Source organism: Barbus barbus (assembly GCF_936440315.1).
Source record: "Barbus barbus genome assembly, chromosome: 7".
Taxonomy (NCBI): Eukaryota; Metazoa; Chordata; class Actinopteri; order Cypriniformes; family Cyprinidae; genus Barbus; species Barbus barbus.
In genome coordinates this window covers 4,213,292-4,235,669 of record NC_136735.1, presented here as the reverse complement: position 1 = coordinate 4,235,669, position 22,378 = coordinate 4,213,292, and the positions used below count along the sequence as shown (strand labels likewise).

The window sequence follows — 22,378 nt, the reverse complement described above, 5'->3', positions numbered from 1 at the left end:
AATTAAGTTTTGATATATTTACGGTAGGAAATTTACAATATGTTTTCATGGTATTAAAAAAATAATAATAATAATAATATTTTTTGTTGGCTATTGCTACAAATATACCCGTGCTAGTTATGACTGGTTTTGTGGTCTAGGGTCAATAATATCTAAATAATATAGGCTATTTGTTGGTCTGTCACTCTGTCTCTTCAATTTCAAAGTAGCCTGTACATCTTGATATTGTCAGTAATCTGTAGGCTATTGATGCTTTACACTATTGTTTTTAAAAGAGAGGTCAAATAATACGTAGAAGTGTGGAGTGTAAAACAAAGCTTAAATGTGTTCAGAAATTATAAACCAAGTATGAAAAATATTCAGTTTCCATGTTATTAATTTTTTAACAAAAATACAATTTGTGTCAAGGGGGCGTATTATCCCGCCTATTGGGCAAAACGCCCCCATGCCCAAAATTATAATAGCCTTAAAAGTTATCTGATGCTAATTGGCTAGCTAACTAGCTACCTGATGCTAATCTGAGGCCATTTTAATATATAAAATCCAAATATTTTGATTCAAACAACTAGTTCGAATACATTTGATGGAAAAACAAAGGATTTGATGTCCAGAACAGAATAACTACAGTAATTGCCCATTACCTGATCTTGACTTCATCTTGAGATTATTTTGGGAAAAACAGTACTGGGGGAACTTTTCCTCACTCTACCCTAACAATGAAAACAAACAGCAGCAGCAAAAGCTTCTATTATTATATATTGCATATGATGAAACCATCCACAGAACTGCTACTGAAGGTCAGATATCCATAAACTAGTCAATAATTAATAATTATCCGTAATATTTAACTGATGGGTCTTGTGTGCGAGTGTTGTAGAAGAAATGTTGAATGAAAAAAAAAAAACTGAAGCTGTTATGTTGAGGTATCTTCACTCTTATCAAAACCATAGAAGAAACATTTTGCTTCACCAAAGAATGTGTCAAGTTCTTTTCATACAGAACTTTTTTTTTTTCCCTACTATAAATAGACTTTTGTGGAATGGACAGTTTCCATAAATGTTAACGGTTCTTCATGGAACCATCAATCCCAGTAAAGTACCTTTGTTTTTGAGAGTGTGTGATCTTGGAGGCTTGGGTTTGACTGCCTTCTCATGGACAGTTGTAGTAATACACAATGTACTGTGGCTGAATCCCCCCTCTCCTTAAACCATCAGGGGTTACCAGAGAACCCAGTTTAGAGTCAGCAAACATGCCGCTCTCTCTGCAGGGGTCACATGTCTCTGCAGTATTGATGCTGATGAATTCCTCCTCCTCTGATGGCAGGGCTTCTGGAGGAGTTATTCCACACGTCCTCCAGTATAGTGACATAATCAGAGCAACAGTGGACGCTCTGTTTACTGTCCCTGTCCTGCATTCTGCTATTGTGTCGTGCGATTCCTGCCAACGCGTTAACACACGCATGCAATGCATGTCCAGGCAACACACATCGACATGCCTTCAACCTACATTATTCTATTAGGTTTATTAGACAAATAATACACATTAACACGTCAATAAATAAATCAAATGAGACAATCATTAATTATGCTGAGCACTGAAAAAAGACATAAACACAATATGTGAGGCTATGAGACAACAACAACATCAGAGTAACCTAATTGCTGACCTTCATATAGCATGTAAAATATCCTTCAGAAATCAAAATAAGGCTTGGAAATGTATTCATATTCAGTGTATGAATGAATGACAGATTCTGATTTCTTAATGCAATCGGACGTTCTTAAAGTAAAAAGGATTGTTCTAATGATGTTCTAAACTAATGTTTCATTCTAGCACACAAAAGCAGAAATTCTGAAAAAGCTTCAGGCAGCTCTTTTCCACATGAAGGAAAACTGTCAAGTTCCAAGAACAAGAGTATCATAACATCACTGATAAATGTTTCTGTGTGTTGTGAATAAGCTGTAGGCCTAATCTATGTTTATGATGAACATGCTGAAAAAACCCCTGCTAAAACCAGCCTAAGCTGGTTAGCTGGTTTAAGCTGGAAGTAGCATTTCCAAAAAGCTTGTGCATTCCCAAAAGCTTTGTGAGCTAACTATGATTGTTCGTTCCCTTGAACTCTATTGGTAACAATGGAACCTGCGACCATAGCTGCGCACCCCAGACCAGCTAAGACCAGCCTGACAAGCTAAACAAGTGGCCAAAACCCCTCTAAAACCAGCCTGCTGACCAGCTATAACCAGCCAACCAGTTTAGATTGGTTTTAGCCATTTTTTTTCTCTCAGCAAGGCAAAAAAATGTCCACGAGAATGGATAATAAAAAGCCAATTAAAATCAAATTAATAATAAAAATATGCAAAAAAGTTTATGCAAAAATTCTCCTTTTGCGTTCCACAGGGAAAACCATAAAAAATAAAATAACAGCGTACAGTTTTTGATTGATATAATAAATTATAATATTCCTGTATTTTTGCAGATTAAGGCTTCTGGGTGAGCACTAGGACACAGTTTATCAAGGCTCTTTTACGCCCTCTTACACAAAGGCCTTCTCCGGTTTGCTCTCTGCTGTGGACGGAGGGTTTCTTTTGGCGCCTCTTCCAAAAACAGGCATGGCTGGAACTCCAGGGGAGGTGGAGCCTAAATACAGCAAAGCCCCGCCCACCAGTATCAGCACAGTCACGCCCCATCCCAGGTAGAGCGCCGGTCCCAGTTCGCGTTTAAGTGGAGCAGCGACGTTCGGGTCATAGAAATCGTGTATTACGACGTATGCCGTCCAACACACTGGCAAAAGGAAGAAAAACGCAGCGGCGACGAAGAGCGCCGCGCCGACCTGCACCAGCCGGGCTTTGGTCTCGTGTGCGTCGCCCAGGCAGCGGGTGCACTTGAGCCCGGTCACGCTGAGCGGCAGCGCCAGCAGACACAGGAGCAGCGACAACACGCACAGGGTGCGGCACATCTGGGCGGAGCCTGAGAGGGCGAGGCCGGAGTCGTAGACTTTACACTGCAGACGGCCCCACTGCGACAGACACGTCATCCACAGCCCCTCCCACAGCACCTGCGACACCACCAGCTCGTCCCCCACGAACGCCGACACTCGCCACCAGGGGGCGGCGCAGACCAGGATCCCGAACGCCCAGCCTGCCACGCCCAGGACCAACCCCATCACCTGAAGACCCGTGTTTGCCATGACTGATCGTCAACAGATGACTGATTCACTCTGAAAAAGACAGTTTTTTTAGTAAGGTTTAGAAAATAGCTTGATCCTCCCTTAAAATAAAATAAAATAGCTAAATAAATAATTAAATAAAAAATACAATGATTCTGTCCACAGTGCCATTTCAGAAACATTTGACATATTTTACTTTTAAAATTTATATAATGCACATATTTATATATAATGATCTACAAAGAAATTAATAAATACTTCAAAACTAAATTATAAGCTTAATTTTACTTATCAACTGCTTTAATAAAATGATAACGATAAAATAATTTGACATCGCTCCTGTTGTAAATATTTTGATTTACTAAAATATAATCTTTTTTTTTATAAATGTGACCCTGGTCGTAAGTCACACTGGTATATTTGTAGCAATAGTCAACAGCACATGAGTCAAAATTATATTTTTTTGTTTTTATAGCAGAAATCATTAGGATATTAAGTACAGTTCATGTTCCATGAAGATATTTTGTAAATTCCCTACCATAAATATATCAAAACTTAATTTTTGATTAGTAAAATGTGTTGCTAAGGACTTAATTTGGACAACTTTAAAGGCAATTTTCTCAATTATTTATGTATTTTTTATTTTATTTGCAGCCTCAGATTCCAGATTTTCAAATAGTTGTATCTTGGCATATTGTCCTATCCTAACAAACCATACATCAGTAAAAAACAAACATAAAAATTATATTGTATATTATATATATATATATATATATATATATATATATATATATATAAAGACTCTTATGACTGGTTTTGTGGTCCACGGTCACAAATAGAATCAGAATTATGCATGAATAATTTCTAAATAATAAACTAAAGTGATTATTTCTATTAATAACAAACATCATAACCACATTAATGCAGAATTTGCTCATTATGAATTTCACTCTGACGGTTAAGTAAGAAACTCTTTAAGTAGAGAAACTACTATTGATCAGTAACACTAAAGCTTTCATAAGTTAACAGTAGCTACTGTATTAACTAACAGTAATGCATTTCTTACAATGTTTATTAATCTTGATAAGAAAAAATCATTAATTCATGTTACGTGTTATTAAATAATATTAACAGATATAACTACTGATTTTAATAATGTATTAGTAAATAATGATATTTCCATGAACTAAGATTAATACATGCTTTCGAAATGTTTTAAATTGTTAACAATAACTAATATTAACAAATGAAACCTTATTATGAAATGGTACCAAAATCTCTTCACCTTTTAAAAAACAAAATACTTATTGAACTCACTAAACCTGAACTTACTAAAACTGACAGCAACTTAACTACAAAAACAATTCAGAGCAAGACGACGTTACTTACAGAGTCTGAGGAGCGCTGTGTGTGTTGTGCTGTTGTTGGACTCTCATCTGTGTTTGTAGAAACACTCTCTTTGTTCTCACATGTGGGAGTGAATCAGCATCTGAGCTACAGACAATGTCATCTCGTAATTATGTCCACACACACAGCACAAATACAGCATGCACTTATGCAAACGCCCACACACACACAGAGCGCCACAGTCATGCAAGCACATACAAGCACAACTATATACACTACTGTATATTCATTAGAAAGCCACATTGCAAGACACAAATATGTTTTTCTGTTCACACCAAAGCAGTAGGTGGCAGCATGGAGTCATTAGAGACTATTCAGCACATTCAAGACTATTATCATTGTGAGAATTAACTGTAAAAGTCCTTTTTCAATCACATTCACATGATACTTGCCATTTTTCTGATTATCAATACTATTTATTTTCCCGGCAATTTGTCACTATTCACTTGTAACCCAAACAATTTGAATCGGTTTGTTGCTGGCATTTTGATTTGCCATAACCCTGCCTCATTTTCTTATAGTGCTGTTGTGCTTGTTTAGTTGGCCCTTAGATGAAAATAAAACTGTATTTAGTCCACTTTATCTCTAAATGATGATTCACACACACACACACACACACACACACACTGTTGAGCTGTAAGAAATAAATTTACAGTTCAGTTCAAATTGAAACTGAAATAACAGGACGTGCAATGCATTTTTTAAACCGTACACACACTTCCTGTGTCAGGTTCACACAGACAAAGACACACAGAGAGAGTTTTAATGACAAAAACAAACTGCATAGACAGACCGAAAGATAAGTGTAAATGAAATAACCTAATGTGATTCTCACAGAATACAGCTAGTTTAAAACCATACAGAGAAATTAATCATATACTGTGCTTTTTGTTTCTGGTAGTGGACGGTCCTGCACGGGACTGTTTCTAAATTAATTTTTGACTATTATGCCTGTTTTGCGATTGCATGTTCCACTCCCGCCAGCACCGCAAACTTTCTAATATTAAGTCACCCTTTTTCTTTTTTTTGTTGATAGTCCACTTTAGATTTTCTACTAACAGAAAACTACAAATGTTAAAAACATCCATAGAGCAGTTTCTGACCAAGAACAAGCAGGTTAGAGAGCTAGTTGAACTATGTTTTGTATATAAATTCATATATATGGCAAAGTGTAGTAAATGTATCTTTATAACTATAAACATCACTTGATGTTACTTAATGAAGAGTTCATTTCTCAAATTCAAAATAAGTCTGTATTGTCCAGTGGCTTGTATTTGGTATTGGCACATGAATGACTGAATTGCATTTTTCTTTCGTTCAGATCAAGTTCAGATTTTCTGTATTATTTAATGCTCTTTTGATAAGAAGTTAAGAAAAACAATAAACAACACAATTTAATAACTACATTTTAAACGGTTACATAACTATGTAAGTTCCAAGAAGTCAATGCTAATTGTAATTAGTAATGACAGGTCATGTAGAGCTGAAAAATAAAAAAAATATAAATAAAAAATTATAATGATCAATATTTAGCAGCTGGAGTCCTTGAGTTAAAACTGATTGAATTACTGATGATAAAATGAAGGTGATAATATTATTATATATTATAGTGTGATATTCCTGCTAGAAATTAAAAGTCATGTTTATATGAAAATGCACTGACAAGGAACTGGATATGTGAGATTTTCATCATTCATTTATATTTGAATATTGAGAAGGAAACAGTGGACTTGGGCTCATATTTCTGGACAGAGAACATCTCTAAAAACATCTCAACACACAGATATTTTAATAGTTAAGCAGTTATTAGAGTCGGTGAGCAAGTCAGATAAAAGAGAAACTGTGAAAAATAGCAAGGCTAAATTCACTACACAAACTTCCTCATAACTGCTATTTTCTTATTTTTCCCCATAACCCAAGACAAAAAAGAATAATATTTTGTATTTGCAAAAACATTTCTTGAGAATAATTAGACTTGAAAAGAATATTCTTAAAAATGACCGTAAATAACCTCTTAAAGTTAGATTACAGTTTAGTCTTAAATCCCCAAAGGTAAGATGTTCAGTTAATATAATGGGTTAAAGGTGTTGTGGAAGCTTTTGGATTTTTGTGTAACATAGTTTAGCATGAGCAGGATGATTATACAGCAGCAAATGTGTTATTAAGAGTAATATATTTGCTAAATATTTTGGGAAATGTTTGCTAAATTAGTTGTCTTAGCACACAATGTCAAATTTATTTAGAATTGTATAAATATGACATATCTTTATAGGCAGCTTTCAGAATGTAATGCAATGGCAAGTGCTCAATTTCAAGGGAATAGTGTGAAACATGAATCATGTTTAATAATTTCCATATCTGTTACATCAGGGTAAACGGTCTCTATAATTGGGCAATTTGGGAATTAACTTATGAAAATGATTATCTTGCTATGTTTAATCTATTTTGGGTGGCCGTTTCATACACTTTGGCTTACTCCTTTTGTACACAAGCGATTGTACCTTTATCTTCATTTTAGGGATCAAATAGGTTTTGTGGCTCCACATGAAGGGCCAAAATGGCTCTTTTGATGTTTAAGGTTGCAGACCCTTGGTTTAAATGATCAGCCCTCGGGGGTCCACTCAAAATGTGGTGACCCAGGCAGTTGCCTGCCACAGAGACTCATAGTTTCTTGAGCATGAACATGACCCTGTTGATGAATGAAATAATTTATAATCATTTTTTAAGTGAATCACAATTTTATAAACATTTTCACAAATGCAGATTTTTGGTTTTGTTACTAACATAAACCAAACAAACAATCCAAACTAACCTTCTCTTTATTGTTGTGTATTATCTTCATGTCACCTTGGAAAACTTTTACAGGAATTACAGGAAAAGACAATGTGTATGGGTTTATGTTTTCCTTTGTATAGGTTAATAATGAGGAAGAGTTCCTTTAACCAGCTGAAACCTTCTACATCTCTTGCTTGACCAGTTTGCAGAACAATACTAACTTCCTTCTACATTTAAGCAGTTAACTGCTGCAGTAACACGTTGTTAAAGACATCCAAACACTAAAAATGGATTCAAATGATACTGTGAAAAGTGCTATAAGCATGATTGCTTTCATATAATTCAGGTTATGTATTCATTATCATTTACTGTACATGCTTATTTGTTTCACTTGTGGAAAGCAGTAGGCAAAAGTAATGCAATCTTAGTTTATTTTCCATCATAATGAAATCTGTTTCTTAATTACTTTGGCTCAATTCTCAAAACATTAAAAAAACGGAAGTTCAGACCTCTGAATAGTTAGTTTCTTGCTCACACTAGACTTGATTTTTGATTAATATGTAATATGCATTGCTAAGAACTTCATTTGGATTTTTGTGCAGCCTCAGATTCCAGATTTTAAAATAGTTGTATCTCGACCAAATACTGCTCTATCCTAACAAACATTACATCAATGGAAATAAGCTTATTTATTCAGCTTGATGATGATGTATAAATCTCAATTAAAAAAAAAAAGACCCTTATGACTGGTTTTGTGGTCCTGGGTCACATATGTACTGTGTAAATATGGATTGGTTTATTGGTTTGATTTTTGATTTAATGACAACCACTCTGGTTTATAATACATTGGCAAATCACTTTTTTAATTACAGGTATGTACTGGTTTGATTCAATTATATTTTATTTATAGGTAAATAACAAATAAGGATGTTCATGATGAAACATTACAAGCAAGTTTTCATAAACGTAACTTTTGTATTCATTAATATTTTCAAGAACAAATATATTTAATGACTCTAAAGAATGTTTAGTGTCGTGGTGTAGTCAAGTAAAATTGCACCGTGAATACACTGCACAATTTAATAATAAATAAATATATATAATTAAATAATATATATATATATATAATCAAGGTGAAATGTGTTATAAATATCATGAATTTTGAAAGTCACATTTTTCTTCTTTCTGTGTTCTTCTTTACTTAAATCCTTTCATAAGATCAAAATGTGGAATGTTTACAAAATATATGTAATTATCACCACATCAAATGCATTCACACTTAGGGGAAAAGTGCATCAAACATCCACTTTCTGACATAAACACACAAAAAAGGAAAGTTTTTGGGAGGGTAAGTATTTGCATTTCAAAATTCTGTTTGATGCATCCATGAAGAAACATTCACACATCAGCCACTAGAGGTCCTTCAGTAAAACACTACAGCCTTAAACTGCATGGCAGTTAATAACTAATCAGGTTTATTGAAGCATTAGCCATAGATTTAAGAGCAGACAAACCAAAACATGAGTGGAAACTCTTTATAAAACATGCATTACTACACAATAGAACATAATATACTTTGTTTCTCATTTGGCGCTGCTGTAGATCACTGAAAGCTCCTCCACAGTTTCTACATTTGATCGCCTAAATAACAAACAAATAAGACAACAGCTTAGATTAGATGATCTGTGCTGGTTAAGATGTTACTGGTTAAATTAGTGCTAGTTAAGTGTTTCTCACCTCACGGCAGCACCAGGCTGATGAACTCTTATATTGTCATACTGGCATTCATTGTCGTCCGGTCTGTTCTTCTCTTTCTTTCGGGGATATTCGACAGTAGCGTAGTGGATCTCCTCAGTATCTCTGGATTCAGGAGTTTCTCCTCTGCTGGGTTTGACACTGGCATACAGAGCGTCATTGACTGTATCGGGTTCAGAAAGAGGCTCTGAAACTCTCTGAGACACGTCAGAATAGAGATCATTCTGAAATATGAGACAATTACAAATTATTACTTTTTAATTTGATCTGAGAAGTGATAGAAGTGTAGATTGTCAGTCTACTGAAGTTTGTCTCAAATTCTTCAGATCAATACCACACAGATGAAATCAGACCAAAGTTTTGATGTAAAATGCAGAGATTTATCTGCTTTACCTGTTTGACTGAGAAATCTTCAGTTTTAACATCCCGTTGTTTTCTCCTGTGATAATATCATTAACAGCATTTAGCACTTAACTCTATTCAAATAACATAAAATATTAATACTGTTCTTAAAGATTACTATCAAATGAGTCATTGCCTGCTACTAAACCTAGAATGAACAAATACAATCACAGCGGGGTTTTTGTTTCCATTTAACGCACATTATAGACCAGATGATGATGGTGATGATGATGATGATGATGAATCCTCCTCCAGATGTAGCTGTGATCACAAACACATTCCTACCAGCACCATGATGAACTGAAAGATGAAGATCATCATAATTAACAAACTGATGAATGATGTGAAGATACAGGAGTGTGTTAATAAAAGCTTCACCTGTGACAGTAACAGCGTCTGATCTCTGAGATCCATGTTGATTGTGAGCCTCACAGTAGAAGCGTCCACTCTGTAGTGCACTGAAACTCTGTCCAGATCCAACAGATGAGCTTTGATTCTCCTTAAACCAGCTGAAGTTCAGAGCAGGTGGGTTTGAATCACTGCTGCAGATCAGAGTCACTGAATCTCCCTCCACTATTTCACCAGATCCAGTTATAGACACTGAGATGTTCCTGGGTGCATCTAAAAAGGATACAAATAAAATCCTTAAATCATTTAATTCAAACACAATCTCCAGGTTTTTTTTTTTTAAGAAGTACAAATAAAGCTGTACTCACACGTGACACTGAGCTGAGCAGCAGGAGAGATGTAAGTGTGTCCATGTAGACCACAGCTATATCTGCCTGCATCCTCTCTTCTGACTGACTGCAGCAGGAGTTGATTGTTTCTGTCTCTTCTCTCAGTTAATGGCTGTGAGTTTCTGTACCAGATGAATGTTGCTCTGTCAGTCAGAGCGCAGCTGCTTTTACATGTCAGACTGACATTATGACCCTCTGTCACGCTCTCAGGAGACTCCACCTGAAGATCTGAACACAACACACACATTATATCTAGTGCTGCTGTCAGACACTGATTATTATTCAACATAATGCACAGAAGAAGAGTGAAACCTCATCAAAGTCACCTGTGACAGTAAGATTCACTCCTGGATGACCAGTCCATTTACCATCAGAACTATTAGTGATGAATCTGAAACAGTACATGTGGTCATCTTTCTGTGTCACATGACTCAGTCTGACGGTGCAGTTCTGCTGTTTATCTCCCAGATACTGAAGCCTCTGACTGTATTCAGGGTCCTCAGACAGATCTGGAGACTCTTCACCCTTTATTTTTGGTCCTTTGGTCCAGAACACTTTCCTGATCTGATGTCCAGTAGGGTATGTATAAGTGCAGTTCATTATCACTGATGAGTTCTTTAGTGCACAGATGTGTGAATGACTGTAACTCACACCCCAACCAGCAGAAACCCCTGAAACACAGAATTCATCAGGATTAAAATGTTGTTTTATCAGTTACAACGGGCCATTAAAACTCATGAAAACATGAAAAGTTGTCAGAATATATTAATTGTTGTAAATAATCTCATTGGGAATTAATCAGTTTAGACGGAGGATGTTACAGAAATAAACACAGAAACAGAAGTAAAATGAACAATACACAGCACTATAAAATAATGAAAAAATGAGACTAAGAAAATAAAGCTGATTTTATTAAAGACCTGGTGACATTAAAATGTGAGTTTTGTGGCTTTTAGCTGACATCTCAGTTCTGAACTTGTGAACTAAACACAGTCTCGATCTGCACAGCCTAACTTCCTGTTTCAAAAGGAAGTACATCAACATTGCACAGAAAACTGCCCATTACTTGCTCATTATGGGGTTTTAGAAAATAAAATGTAATATTTTTATAATGTGAATAACTTACTGTGAAAAAGCAGAAAGATCAGAGGAAGACGAGGAGCCATTCTGACCACCATCACCGTAAAATATATCTATAATACAGCATTAATTATCACTTTTATGCTAATAAACAGTATTTGCAGATCACCCTAAACAGCTCTTAGTGTACGTAAGATCTTTGCACATCTGAAGATTATTAATGCACAACATCAGTGTGTGTAAATGAACTGATCATTGAGATGAATAGAAGATATTTCTCATGTCAGGAATCATGTGTTATAATAGCTTCATCTACAGAAATAATCATCAGGTTTTATTGAAGTACGAGTGTGTTTGTCTTACCGTGTTGAAGCTCATCAGATCAACAGCAGCTAAATGACAGACTGTTTTAACTCATGCACTTCAGCTACTGGCTTTGTGTGGTTAACACTGTTTTAATACCCAGCAGCAGAAACAGGTCCCTCCTTTAAGAGGAAAATTACATTGCTGAACTCAAACTAAACTAAAAATAACAATAAGATAGCAATACAAGTTAATTTGAGCACATTTTCAAAAGATGTTTAGAGAACAGGACTTTGTGACCAGACTTTAGTTTTAATATAAGCTAGCTGTTATTGTCCATTAAATTTATATTCTCTGAAAACTAACTGTCAATTAAACAACTCTAGGCCATTCTGACTGAGAAAAGGCCTTATTTATAATCAAATATTAAGTATTAATTATTTTTTTGACAGTGTACTCTTTCAAACTCTTTTGTCAGTCATAGACAGCTGATTGGTCACGTGACTCTCGACTCGGTCCATTAGATAAAAGCAGATGATCAGATGATTTATTTACTAATGAGCAGAACTCAGATACATACCTACATGCATAACTACAAACTCCTCTTGTTAGGAAACAATCAGAATTGATATTCAAATGACGCAACATCCTTTGCTTCCATCAGACATGAAGCAGGAAATAAGAGGTAAAGAACCGCTATTAAAGCAAACAGAGACTGAAGAACCAGAGGAGAGGCTGAATGGAATTATAATACAAACATATGAAGGACTTTAAATTCATCTTCATGTGTGTGTTGTTTTTTCCTGTACTGTGTTCAGTGATTTACAGCTGATGTGCATTAATGTTGAGGTCAGTAGCAGGAGATGGTGACCTCTGCTGATAGTTTGAGGGTTTGAACAAACATGAGCACAAATAAAACTGATCACTTAAAGGGGAAGTTACAGAAACACAACAGACAGAATAACAGAAGCTGAGCATATTGAGAGCTTTGTGTCATGCTGTAGCACAAACAAAGATTACAACTGAAATATCTGAAGGGTTACAGCTGTCAGAAATTAGTGGGAAACGTAGAGGCCCTTGCTTTGAATGACTTCAGCAGATCTGCTGCCACAGGACATATACCCCCGGTTTCACAGACAAGGCTTAAGACTAGTCCTAGACTAAAATGAAATTCTGAGCTGTTTCAACTGAAAGAAACTTGCACTGACTGATCTTAAAATATATCAGTGCCTTTGTTGTATCTCAAGATGCACACCAGTAATGTTTTTTTCCAAGGCACATTTATAAAAATGACTAAAATGTCTTAATTGAACTATGGCCTAATCCTGGTTTAGGCTAAACCCTGTCTATGAAACCGGGCCACAGTCTCTCACACAGTTGTAACAGGCTCAGGCCTGTTATCATGGTTTTCTTCTAAAAGTAATACCACTACACACCACTAGGGACTAGCTAGGGGGCTCTAGTGTCTTGAATTTACTCTGGTGAGTGGAAGAGAAAGCCAGAGTTGTTTGAGAAAGGCAGCATGGCCTACCAGCTATGCCAAGTCCTGATTGGGAAACCTTGGTTTTACAGCTCAATCAAAAATTACTTTTTGTTCCCACTAGCAATCATACTTTCCATTCATTGTTTGAAAATCAAAAAGAGGATTAACAATTTGTGAACTATTCCATGACTTAAATTTTTAAAAAAAATTACTTGGATCTCAGGCTCATGGATTATAAAGATCTTGCCTTTCTTTGGTGGATTACCTGAATGTTATAGTTATTGGACGATTGGAACTGTTCTGTTCAAGAATACCATCTTTATCTTTACTTTACTGGATGTCAGCTAAGGCTGTGATATTCATTTCAACTCATGCACTCAGCTAATGCTGTTGATACGGTTGTTTAGGATATTAGGCAGCTTAAAGGAGCACTCCACTTTTTTTTGAAAATAGGCTCATTTTCCAACTCCCCAAGAGTTAAACAGTTGAGTTTTACCATTTTCGAATCGATTCAGCCGATCTCCGGATCTGGCGGTAGGACTTTTAGCGGAGCTTAGCATAGATCATTGAATCTGATTAGGCCATTAGCATCGTGCTCAAAAATGACCAAAGAGTTTCGATATTTTTCCTATTTAAAACTTGACTCTTCTGTAGTTACATCGTGTAGTAAGACTGACGGAAAAAGAAAAGTTGTGATTTTCTTGGCTGATATGGCTAGGAACTATACTCTCATTCCGGCGTAATAATCAAGGAATTTTGCTGCCGTACCATGAGTGCAGCAGGCGCAATGATCTTACGCAGCACCTGAAAGTAGTCCCCAGCTATATCATAACTAGTTACCCAGCTGGGGACTACTTTCAGACTATTTTCAAGAATATTAAATGATTTTGATGCATTTCAGGTCACCCTTTTCTGCAGTTGTCATGGTTACCAGGTGTTTGTCTATGGTCAACAAACTCACACTTACAGCCATCGCTACGCTAATCTGGAGGAGATTGATGTACTAGACATTCATGGAGACATGCAGCTGAGCTTTGTGCAGCCCTGACAAAGATTTCATCCAGATCTATGAGAAATACATGTTCAAAACCTGCATCTGTCTATATAAAATGTATGCAAAAGATGGTTATTCAAATGCAAAGATGTTTGGCTTGCCTGCATATTAATCTGAGACCAGTGGGACTGTCCACAGCTGCATAATAACTAAAAAATTTATAAACACTGTTCTGCATGCATGTGTCCAACCTATGTGTGTTATCTGTGTAAATAATTCTAAATGCCTACAAACACAATTTGTCGGATTGCATGAGCAAATTAATACCTGTAAAAAAAAAACAAATACATATATTACTGTCATATACTTATTTTATCTGCCCTTTCATAGTTAACATATTTTGACCGTATCTAATCAACAGAAATTTATGAAGCATTCAAAAAGAATATAGTCGCAAGCCAGCAGAATTGCTCCTGACCACTAGAGGATGTGTTAAGCTGGAAGCTTTCTGGAACAGCGACCTCTAGTGATCAGGAGCATTTCACCATTATACATCAAGAGCAAAATGTTATTTAATTTTTTTTTTTTTTTGCAATTCAACAATCTTAACAGAACAAAATAGGCTATGTTGTTATTTAATTTTATGCGGGTCAGTTTACTGTTAATGTATTCACTGTCTTGTCTTGTGCGAGTACTGGACAAAGCAGCATCACTTAGCTTAAAACTGAAGATGCAGTAATGAAATCAGAGACCATTCACATTTGATGTAGGCTATTGTTGGACAAAACAACATCCAAGTATTATCACCTTATTATCCTCATATTCAAAATCTTCTAAAACCAGTGGAGAAGCATTATAGCCGTGACGGCAGCAAATAAATATCAAATCATTGCATTCTTTCAGTCTCCACAAGGACGTGTACCATGGCAGATCAATATTGTTTGTCCTGGACAACTACTGATGTATAATGCTATGTACTATAATAAATGATAAGACACTTGTTCTTTGTTTTGTTTTATTTTAAATAAGGTGTAACATTAAACTATATTACAGTGCTCATAAACGCACACAAAACTCAAGTACATACGGAGGGAGGGTTTCTAGCAGACCAATCATAACGCTTGCGTCTCTGTGTAGGCTACGGCGTAGTTTCGACGCAGATGTGTAAATTGGGCTTAACCCTTTCGTGAACCACGTGGCTGAAAATCACCATCATCTCACCATCACTAGCTGTGAGTGTGGACACGTCTTGTTTTCTCACCTCTGTCACGCTACAGAACAAACTGCATTTATGGATGTATTCAGAGGTTCACAAGATAGAGAAGTGTCTATTCTCTGACAATAGAGAAGTGACACAAGGCCAGAATAAGAACACAAAGTTTAGAAGATCTCAAATGATGGAAATCTTTCAGAGGAAGCAACTGTTATATTCTGTTAGCTCTACTTCAGTGGCATTTTCTTTTTTTACTAAATTAGCTTTACTAATTTTACAGATTTAACTATTCTTTTCTTACTAAATTTATTTACTAATTTTTTACTAAAGTTTATAAAATGCTAGAAATATCAAATGCAGATAAATATACATATACGATTGAAAGCATAATGAGCTTCTCTACAGACTGACTTAAGGTTTCTCTTAGATGAACTCAGTCTATATTCTGATGTTGTCTATGTGATGACACTCAGTTAAAAGCTATTCTCCTGCTGTATGCTGTGAAGTGTTATATCCTCCTACTAAAATATAAGCTGTTGACCACATAAAAACCTATTACTGGTTGCACCCCAATCATTTCTAGTGCTGTCACTGCTCATGGATGTTGGTGAAATGGGTAAGAGCATTTTATAATCACTCTGTAGACTGATTGTCATCAAATATCTTGTGTATGTTTGGGCTGGATTCGAGCGAGTTGTCACATGTATAAGTTCTCAGTAACTAGGTTCAAAAGTTAAGAAGTGGTTTTGAATATAGTCAGCAATTGCCTATTCCTTAGTTTAACCATCATGTGTTGGGTAATCTGTACTGTTTGTTGATCCTGAAATGATGTCGTTAATTTTTACATGATCTCCAAGCTCAGTGACTAAATAGTTGTGGTTTAAACTTTTAAAATCTTTATCTGGTAATTAGATGTGCATTTTTAATATGTAGTCTTGTTGAAAAGACCAGTATATGTTGTGTTTTGGGTGTTGGCATTTATTCTTTAGTTTAAGACACAAGATGATCTTGGTCAACAGCTTTTAAGATGGAGCTTGATTTGAGTTGACTATAAAGAGGAAGTTAATGGCTTGTGCGCTTAACTAGTTTGACCTCATAGAAACCAGTTCAACCAATAACCAACCTCATTAAACACCACCATCTAAACATACTGTCAATCAAATGTAATGTTTACATTTACTAAAAATTACAGTGAGATATTAAAACATACTTTAAATCAATAAAACTACATTTATTGAAGGTGTTGCTATGCTGAGGTCAGTCAGAATGGCTCCTTCTCTTCCGATCTTTCTGATCTTGATTCATGGTGAGTGACTGCAACAAGAAACACTCAAGAAGGATTTTGCATATTCTTTTTTTTTTTTTTTTCATCTTAAGTGGATGCCCATTTGTTCAATATGAATTCTGTGTTTCAGGGGTCTCTAGTGCTGATTGGGGTGTGAAGTACAGTCATTCACACATCTGTGCACTAAAGGACTCATCAATGATAATGAACTGCAATTATACATACCCTACTGGATATCAGATCATGAAAGTGTTCTGGACCAAAAACTGTGAAAAGGGTAAAGAGTTTCCAGATCTGTCTGAGGACCCTGAATACAGTCAGAGGCTTCAGTATCTGGGAGATAAACAGCAGAACTGCACCATCAGACTGAGTCATGTGACACAGAACGATTCACACATGTACTGTTTCAGATTCACAACTAATGTAACAGAAGGAAGATGGCTTGGTCTTCCAGGAGTGAATCTTACTGTCGCAGATGACTTTGGTGAGGTTTCACTCTTCTTCTGTGCATTATGTTGAATAATTATCAGTGTCTGACAGCAGCACTAGATATAATGTGTGTGTTGTGTTCAGATCTTCAGGTGGAGTCTCCTGAGAGCGTGACAGAGGGTCATAATGTCAGTCTGACATGTAAAAGCAGCTGCGCTCTGACTGACAGAGCAACATTCATCTGGTACAGAAACTCACAGCCATTAACTGAGAGAAGAGACAGAAACAATCAACTCCTGCTGCAGTCAGTCAGAAGAGAGGATGCAGGCAGATATAGCTGTGCTCTACATGGACACACTTACATCTCTCCTGCTGTTCAGCTCAATGTCACGTGTGAGTACAGCTTTAATTGTACTTCTTGAAAAAACCTGCAGATTGTGTTTGAATTAAATGATTTAAGGATTTTATTTGTATCCTTTTTAGATGCACCCAAGAACGTCTCAGTGTCTATAAATGGATCTGGTGAAATAGTGGAGGGAGATTCAGTGACTCTGATCTGCAGCAGTGATTCAAACCCACCTGCTCTGAACTTCAGCTGGTTTAAGGAGAATCAAAACTCATCTGTTGGATCTGGACAGAGTTTCAGTGCACTACAGAGTGGACGCTTCTACTGTGAGGCTCACAATCAACATGGATCTCAGAGATCAGACGCTGTTACTGTCACTGTTAAAGGTAGAGCAGCTCATTTACTCTTTCTGAAGTGAAGCAAATTAATCTGTTCTGGTGTTTTACTGTCTTGTCTGTGTTGTAGGACGTCTGGTGATATTGTACATATCCATTGGAGTGGTTTGTGGAGCTGCAGTTATCATCACAATGCTGCTGATTTGGTAAGATGTGTGTAGTGTTTGATTGCAGGTACTTAACGTCATTTATAACCTTTAATAAGAATAATAAAGAAGACATTTAGCTGTCAGAGTAACTTTCTACAACTATTGATATTAAGATTTTCATCTTAGACATAAAATGAGAAAAATGCTCCACAAGGTTGACCAATAAAATATTATCCCATAGTAGAAATGCATCAGAGCCCAATATTATTTTAATACAACATGTTAATTGCATACTATTTCATGTAACATATTTATTGTTTTTAATGAGAAGCAGGATGAAAAAGAGAAAAGACACACTCGAAACTCAGGTGAGAAAATCAATAAATGAATTAGAAGCTAAAAGACTGACAGTCTGAATGCATTTCATACACTGAGTTTATAAACATTATTTATTTTGTCTCTGCTTTTGTCTTTGTCTCTGAAATGGCAAAGATGAATTATTCCAGACCTGATCATGACAGATGTACAGTAGCTGATGTGGAGTCGACTGAACCTTTGTATGAGAATGTAACGGTAAATTATTGTTACAGTCTATAAATGTGAACACTAATCTAATTGTTAAGGTGACCTAATAGTTATCATACGTTGGTAAATTTTTGATTGTTTTCTCTCTATTCTGTTTTTTTTTAATGGCAAAGATGAAACATTCCAGATCAAATGATGACATCCCTGAAGCTTGTGATGTTGAGATGGATGAATCTGTGTATGAGAATATAAAGGTAAGTGTTTTCACTCTTGATATCAAATATCTACTGACAAACTTATGATCAATTACAGTCATTTTTATGACCAGAAATTTGAAGTGTATTAGTTATTCATGCATTAATTTACTTTCTCTCTTTCAGTGTGGCGGGCCGTAGTGTTTGGGACACATGGTAAACATTTTACAGCCATTTTCTGTCTCTCTGTGGGTGGAGCCCTGAATGATTGACAGGAGCATCTTGATTTACATTAAAGGGATAGTTCACCTAAAAATGAAAATTGCCCCATGATTTACTCACTCATCCTAGGTGTACATGACTTTCAGACATATACAATCTGAGTTTTATTTAAAAATGTCCTGGCTTGTCCTAAAAAATGTCAAGCTTTATAATGGCAGTAAATGGGCGTTGAGATATTGAAGTCTGAATTGAAGCAGTGGGTGATCCATTATCCATATTTAAAACTTTACAAACCGTGATCTTTACGCTACACCTACATCCTACGTCATCCGCTGGAACGCCACTCTCTGGTGATCACATGTACGAAAGTTAGCATAAAGTTTATAAAGTTTTAAATATGGATATTTGTCTTATACAAACACATCAATTCAGTTCAGAAGGCCTTGATTCACCCCCTGGAGCTGTGTGGAGTACATTGTATGATGATGGATGCACTTTATTGGACTTCAAAATCCCAACACACATTCACTGCCATTAAAAACCTTGGAAGAGCCAACACACACACACACACACACACACACACACACACATATTTAAATATAAATCAGATTGCATAAGTCTGGAAGAAGAAAGTTGTGTACACTATTGGATGGCTTGAGGGTGAGTAAATCATGGGGTAATTAAATTTTTTTGGGTGAAGTATCCCTTTAATTAATTTAGCTGATGGTTTTATTCAGAATGATTTACAAATGATGTTCATCACAACCAATTTGTCAAAAGAGCCAACGATTGCTGAACACAATACTTAAGTAATGTGAGGATTATTTTATTTAGGTTCTGATTAAATTATATCATGGATTTATATAAAAGTGTACCATTGCATTGTGTGTTAAAGTTACTGTATTAAATCATAAAATACCATATCCATGTAGTATGAAAATCTTCATGTTTTACAACAAACAAAAACTACATCTAAAATAATTTAGATTTCATTGTATGTAAAGTTTTACAAATTCTGCCTATTCAGTGTATTTAAAGATACTGTATATTATTTTATTAAATTGTGTTGTACTGCAACTTGTGTGTCCAGTCTTCCCTTTGTATTTACCCAACAAACACAGAACGTTCCCATTTGGTTCCTAGTTGGTTATTTTTCTGGGAACCAAATAAGAACGTTCTAGGAACATTCCCTGTAGGTTCTTGTTTTAATAACCCAAAGAGAACGTTCCCTGCAGGTCATTTTTAAGTTTTAGTTTTACATTTTAAAAAGTTTTATATATATTATTTTTATAAGTATTATATAGCACATCTTAAAAACTTTTTAAGATGTCAGACCGATGTTTCAAAACTTTACAAGAAGAGAACAATAAAAACACACATTTTAATTGTTTATTATAATTTTGTAAAAGTGACTGCTTCACCCAGGATTCAAACCCACAGAGACATCATTGCAATCAAGCACACTTACCACTCCCCCATATCACCTGGTGGCTTCAATTGTTTCTTTGTAGATGCTGTTTCAGAGCAATACTTGAAAATGCCCACTAGGTGTCACTGTAGAGACAGGTTTCAAAACGTTTCGAAGCCTCAACACATTTGCTTCAACAGCTTCAGTGTTTCACGAAGCCTCGCTCTGCCCACCACTACATTCTTGGTTTAAACCTCTCTAGGTCAGTATTTCTCTCTTTGTTTTTTTAACTACATTTGACTACTAAAAAAGAAAATAACAACAACAACTACTAAGTAAATGCGACAGTAAAGCTTTAACGTTGACCAAAAAATAAAAATCTTTAGGATTAGGTTTTTAGACATGAGCATTTATCATATGATTCTCAACAGTGGTGACAATAATTATTCATACTGCATTGCATGATGGGAGTTTTTGTTGATTGTCACCATTGTTGAGATTCATATGCTGATTCTTGATGTCTCTGTGTGTGTAAAAGCTGCTACAGATAAAATTTTATATGCATTGCATAGATTTAAAATTCCTTCACTGTAACTATTAGATCAGGTCTGTCCAAACTCTCTCCTTGGGGGCTGGCGTTCTGTTGAGTTTAGCTCCAACTTGCCACAACACGCCTGCATGGAGGTTTTTAGTATGTCTAGTAAGAGCTTGATGAGCTGTTTCAAGTGTGTTTAATTAGGATTGGAGCTAAACTCTGCACAAAACTGGCACTCCAGGACCAAGTTTGGACCACTCTGTATTAGAGAAACACTTTGCTTGCATGCTGTAGTGTCACAGGAGTGATTATGCAAAACCTAAACATATAAATGAAGCAAGGAAATAAAAGCTCATGGTGACTATATGATCACTGTAAAGCACTGTCCTCTCTGCTTTACAACACCACATGCCTTACTACAGAGAGAGATATAACACAGGAGTCACAACTAAAGCAAACACTGATCTCCATGATGGTGACATAACCAATAAAACATCAACATCTGATCCTCTGTAATTCTTAATGACAGCAGGTGTTATTATTCATCACTAATGCACAATCATCATTTAACCTGTTAGCCTGCACCAGAGCGACCTCGCACTGAACGCTCTTTGTTTGCATGTGTCATTGTTTTCTAATAGAATAAATGAAACGGGACAAAGTTAATCTTGTCAAACTCTATATCATTCTGAGGGTCTAAGCCTCAAGCATCGACGACAGATCGCTGTTTTTCGATGGAAAGCTTATAAGGAATGAGTGGCACAAATTTGCTACATTTGTGTAAGCAGTACACATCCAAACACGCAGAGTAAAAAAGCCGTACGTACCTTTATCATTGTAATAACGAGCCACAAACGCGTCCACTGCTGAAATCCCAGTTTAGTTAGAGAGGTAAGGGTCCACAGAAAAACATCCCAGCGAGCACTTTTAGTCCAGCGAAACAATAACGTTGTAATAAGGATGAATATTCTTTTGTTTACGTTTCATTTCTTCAGAGAGTTATTGTTCGCGTCCGTTATGGAATAAATTACGCTCAAAAACAGCGTCTTGGTGGTAAAAAAACAAAACGATTTTGTAGAATACGGTCTTACAAACATAATGAGACCGTCTACGGAAAAAAAAGTCTCAGAAAAGCGGAATATAGATTATTTGAATTTGGCGCTCCCTCCTGCCGGCAGTGACGCTTCTGTGACGCACGCTGTCATCTGAGCGGGGCATAACTTAGCGATCTGCTTTATCCATAAAAAACTGTTTTTTTTTTCTTCTACATTTTTTATATGTGTGTGTGTGTATTGTGTGGGGAATGTGGCCGTGTCTGCATGATTATAATCTGTATGGACGCACATCAGCGTGTTTATTAGCGACTCTATGACGGCTATCATTGTGATTCATTGATCAGCTATTATTGATTATATGGCCCATCTGTTTGATTATAATCTGAATGGAAGCACATCAGCGTGTGTTTACTGACTCTATGACCATGTCTGGCAATATCACTTCACGTCTGGCAGTGATATTTATCATTGTAATAACGAATAACGAAGAATACTTCAGTATACATACTATATACAAAGCATTTTTTTCTATTTTTTTTCCTTTTTTATTACTCAAATAATTATTTTTGTATTTTTTAGT

General features: G+C 35.9%; 3 protein-coding genes across 6 annotated transcripts; 1 reads left to right on the top strand and 2 right to left on the bottom strand.

The window, feature by feature from the left end:
* Nucleotides 1-1,498: 1,498 nt before the first annotated feature.
* Nucleotides 1,499-4,600, bottom strand: LOC306873004 (claudin-4-like). Its single transcript, XM_079421993.1, has 2 exons — nucleotides 4,556-4,600; nucleotides 1,499-3,217 (listed from the first exon to the last, which is right to left on the bottom strand). The coding sequence occupies exon 2, from the start codon at nucleotides 3,185-3,187 to the stop codon at nucleotides 2,534-2,536; it is 654 nt and encodes a 217-aa protein (XP_079278119.1). The 5' UTR covers nucleotides 3,188-3,217; nucleotides 4,556-4,600; the 3' UTR covers nucleotides 1,499-2,533.
* A 3,933-nt stretch (nucleotides 4,601-8,533) lies between these two features.
* On the bottom strand, nucleotides 8,534-11,768 carry LOC306872987 (B-cell receptor CD22-like). Of its 4 annotated transcripts, none has more exons than XM_079421970.1 (9): nucleotides 11,686-11,764; nucleotides 11,369-11,435; nucleotides 10,569-10,913; nucleotides 10,222-10,470; nucleotides 9,884-10,126; nucleotides 9,706-9,766; nucleotides 9,497-9,542; nucleotides 9,086-9,327; nucleotides 8,798-8,989 (listed from the first exon to the last, which is right to left on the bottom strand). In XM_079421970.1, exons 1-9 carry the CDS (start codon nucleotides 11,698-11,700, stop codon nucleotides 8,932-8,934), a joined length of 1,326 nt encoding a protein of 441 aa, XP_079278096.1. In that variant the 5' UTR covers nucleotides 11,701-11,764; the 3' UTR covers nucleotides 8,798-8,931. The 4 variants fall into 4 exon arrangements, with proteins under 4 accessions (XP_079278094.1, XP_079278096.1, XP_079278095.1 ...); XM_079421969.1 differs by having other exon boundaries at nucleotides 8,801-8,989; nucleotides 9,706-9,805; XM_079421971.1 differs by having other exon boundaries at nucleotides 8,801-8,989; nucleotides 9,706-9,805; nucleotides 9,938-10,126.
* A 4,128-nt stretch (nucleotides 11,769-15,896) lies between these two features.
* LOC306872997 (B-cell receptor CD22-like) lies at nucleotides 15,897-19,875 on the top strand. The gene is made up of 10 exons (XM_079421986.1): nucleotides 15,897-15,931; nucleotides 16,556-16,621; nucleotides 16,731-17,084; nucleotides 17,174-17,422; nucleotides 17,513-17,761; nucleotides 17,841-17,916; nucleotides 18,191-18,227; nucleotides 18,352-18,432; nucleotides 18,558-18,638; nucleotides 18,765-19,875. Exons 1-10 carry the CDS (start codon nucleotides 15,913-15,915, stop codon nucleotides 18,777-18,779), a joined length of 1,227 nt encoding a protein of 408 aa, XP_079278112.1. The 5' UTR covers nucleotides 15,897-15,912; the 3' UTR covers nucleotides 18,780-19,875.
* Nucleotides 19,876-22,378: the final 2,503 nt, after the last annotated feature.

Coding starts and splice junctions, on each gene's coding strand:
- LOC306872997 (XM_079421986.1), top strand. Junction 17,085..17,173: donor TACTGTCGCAGATGACTTTG/GTGAGGTTTCAC, acceptor TGTTGTGTTCAG/ATCTTCAGGTGGAGTCTCCT. Junction 17,423..17,512: donor TGTTCAGCTCAATGTCACGT/GTGAGTACAGCT, acceptor TATCCTTTTTAG/ATGCACCCAAGAACGTCTCA.
- LOC306873004 (XM_079421993.1), bottom strand. CDS start 3,187: ATGGCAAACACGGGTCTTCAGGTGATGGGGTTGGTCCTGGGCGTGGCA.
- LOC306872987 (XM_079421968.1), bottom strand. Junction 10,914..11,368: donor GATCTTTCTGCTTTTTCACA/GTAAGTTATTCA, acceptor TCTGTGTTTCAG/GGGTTTCTGCTGGTTGGGGT. Junction 9,328..9,496: donor AAGATTTCTCAGTCAAACAG/GTAAAGCAGATA, acceptor CTCATATTTCAG/AATGATCTCTATTCTGACGT.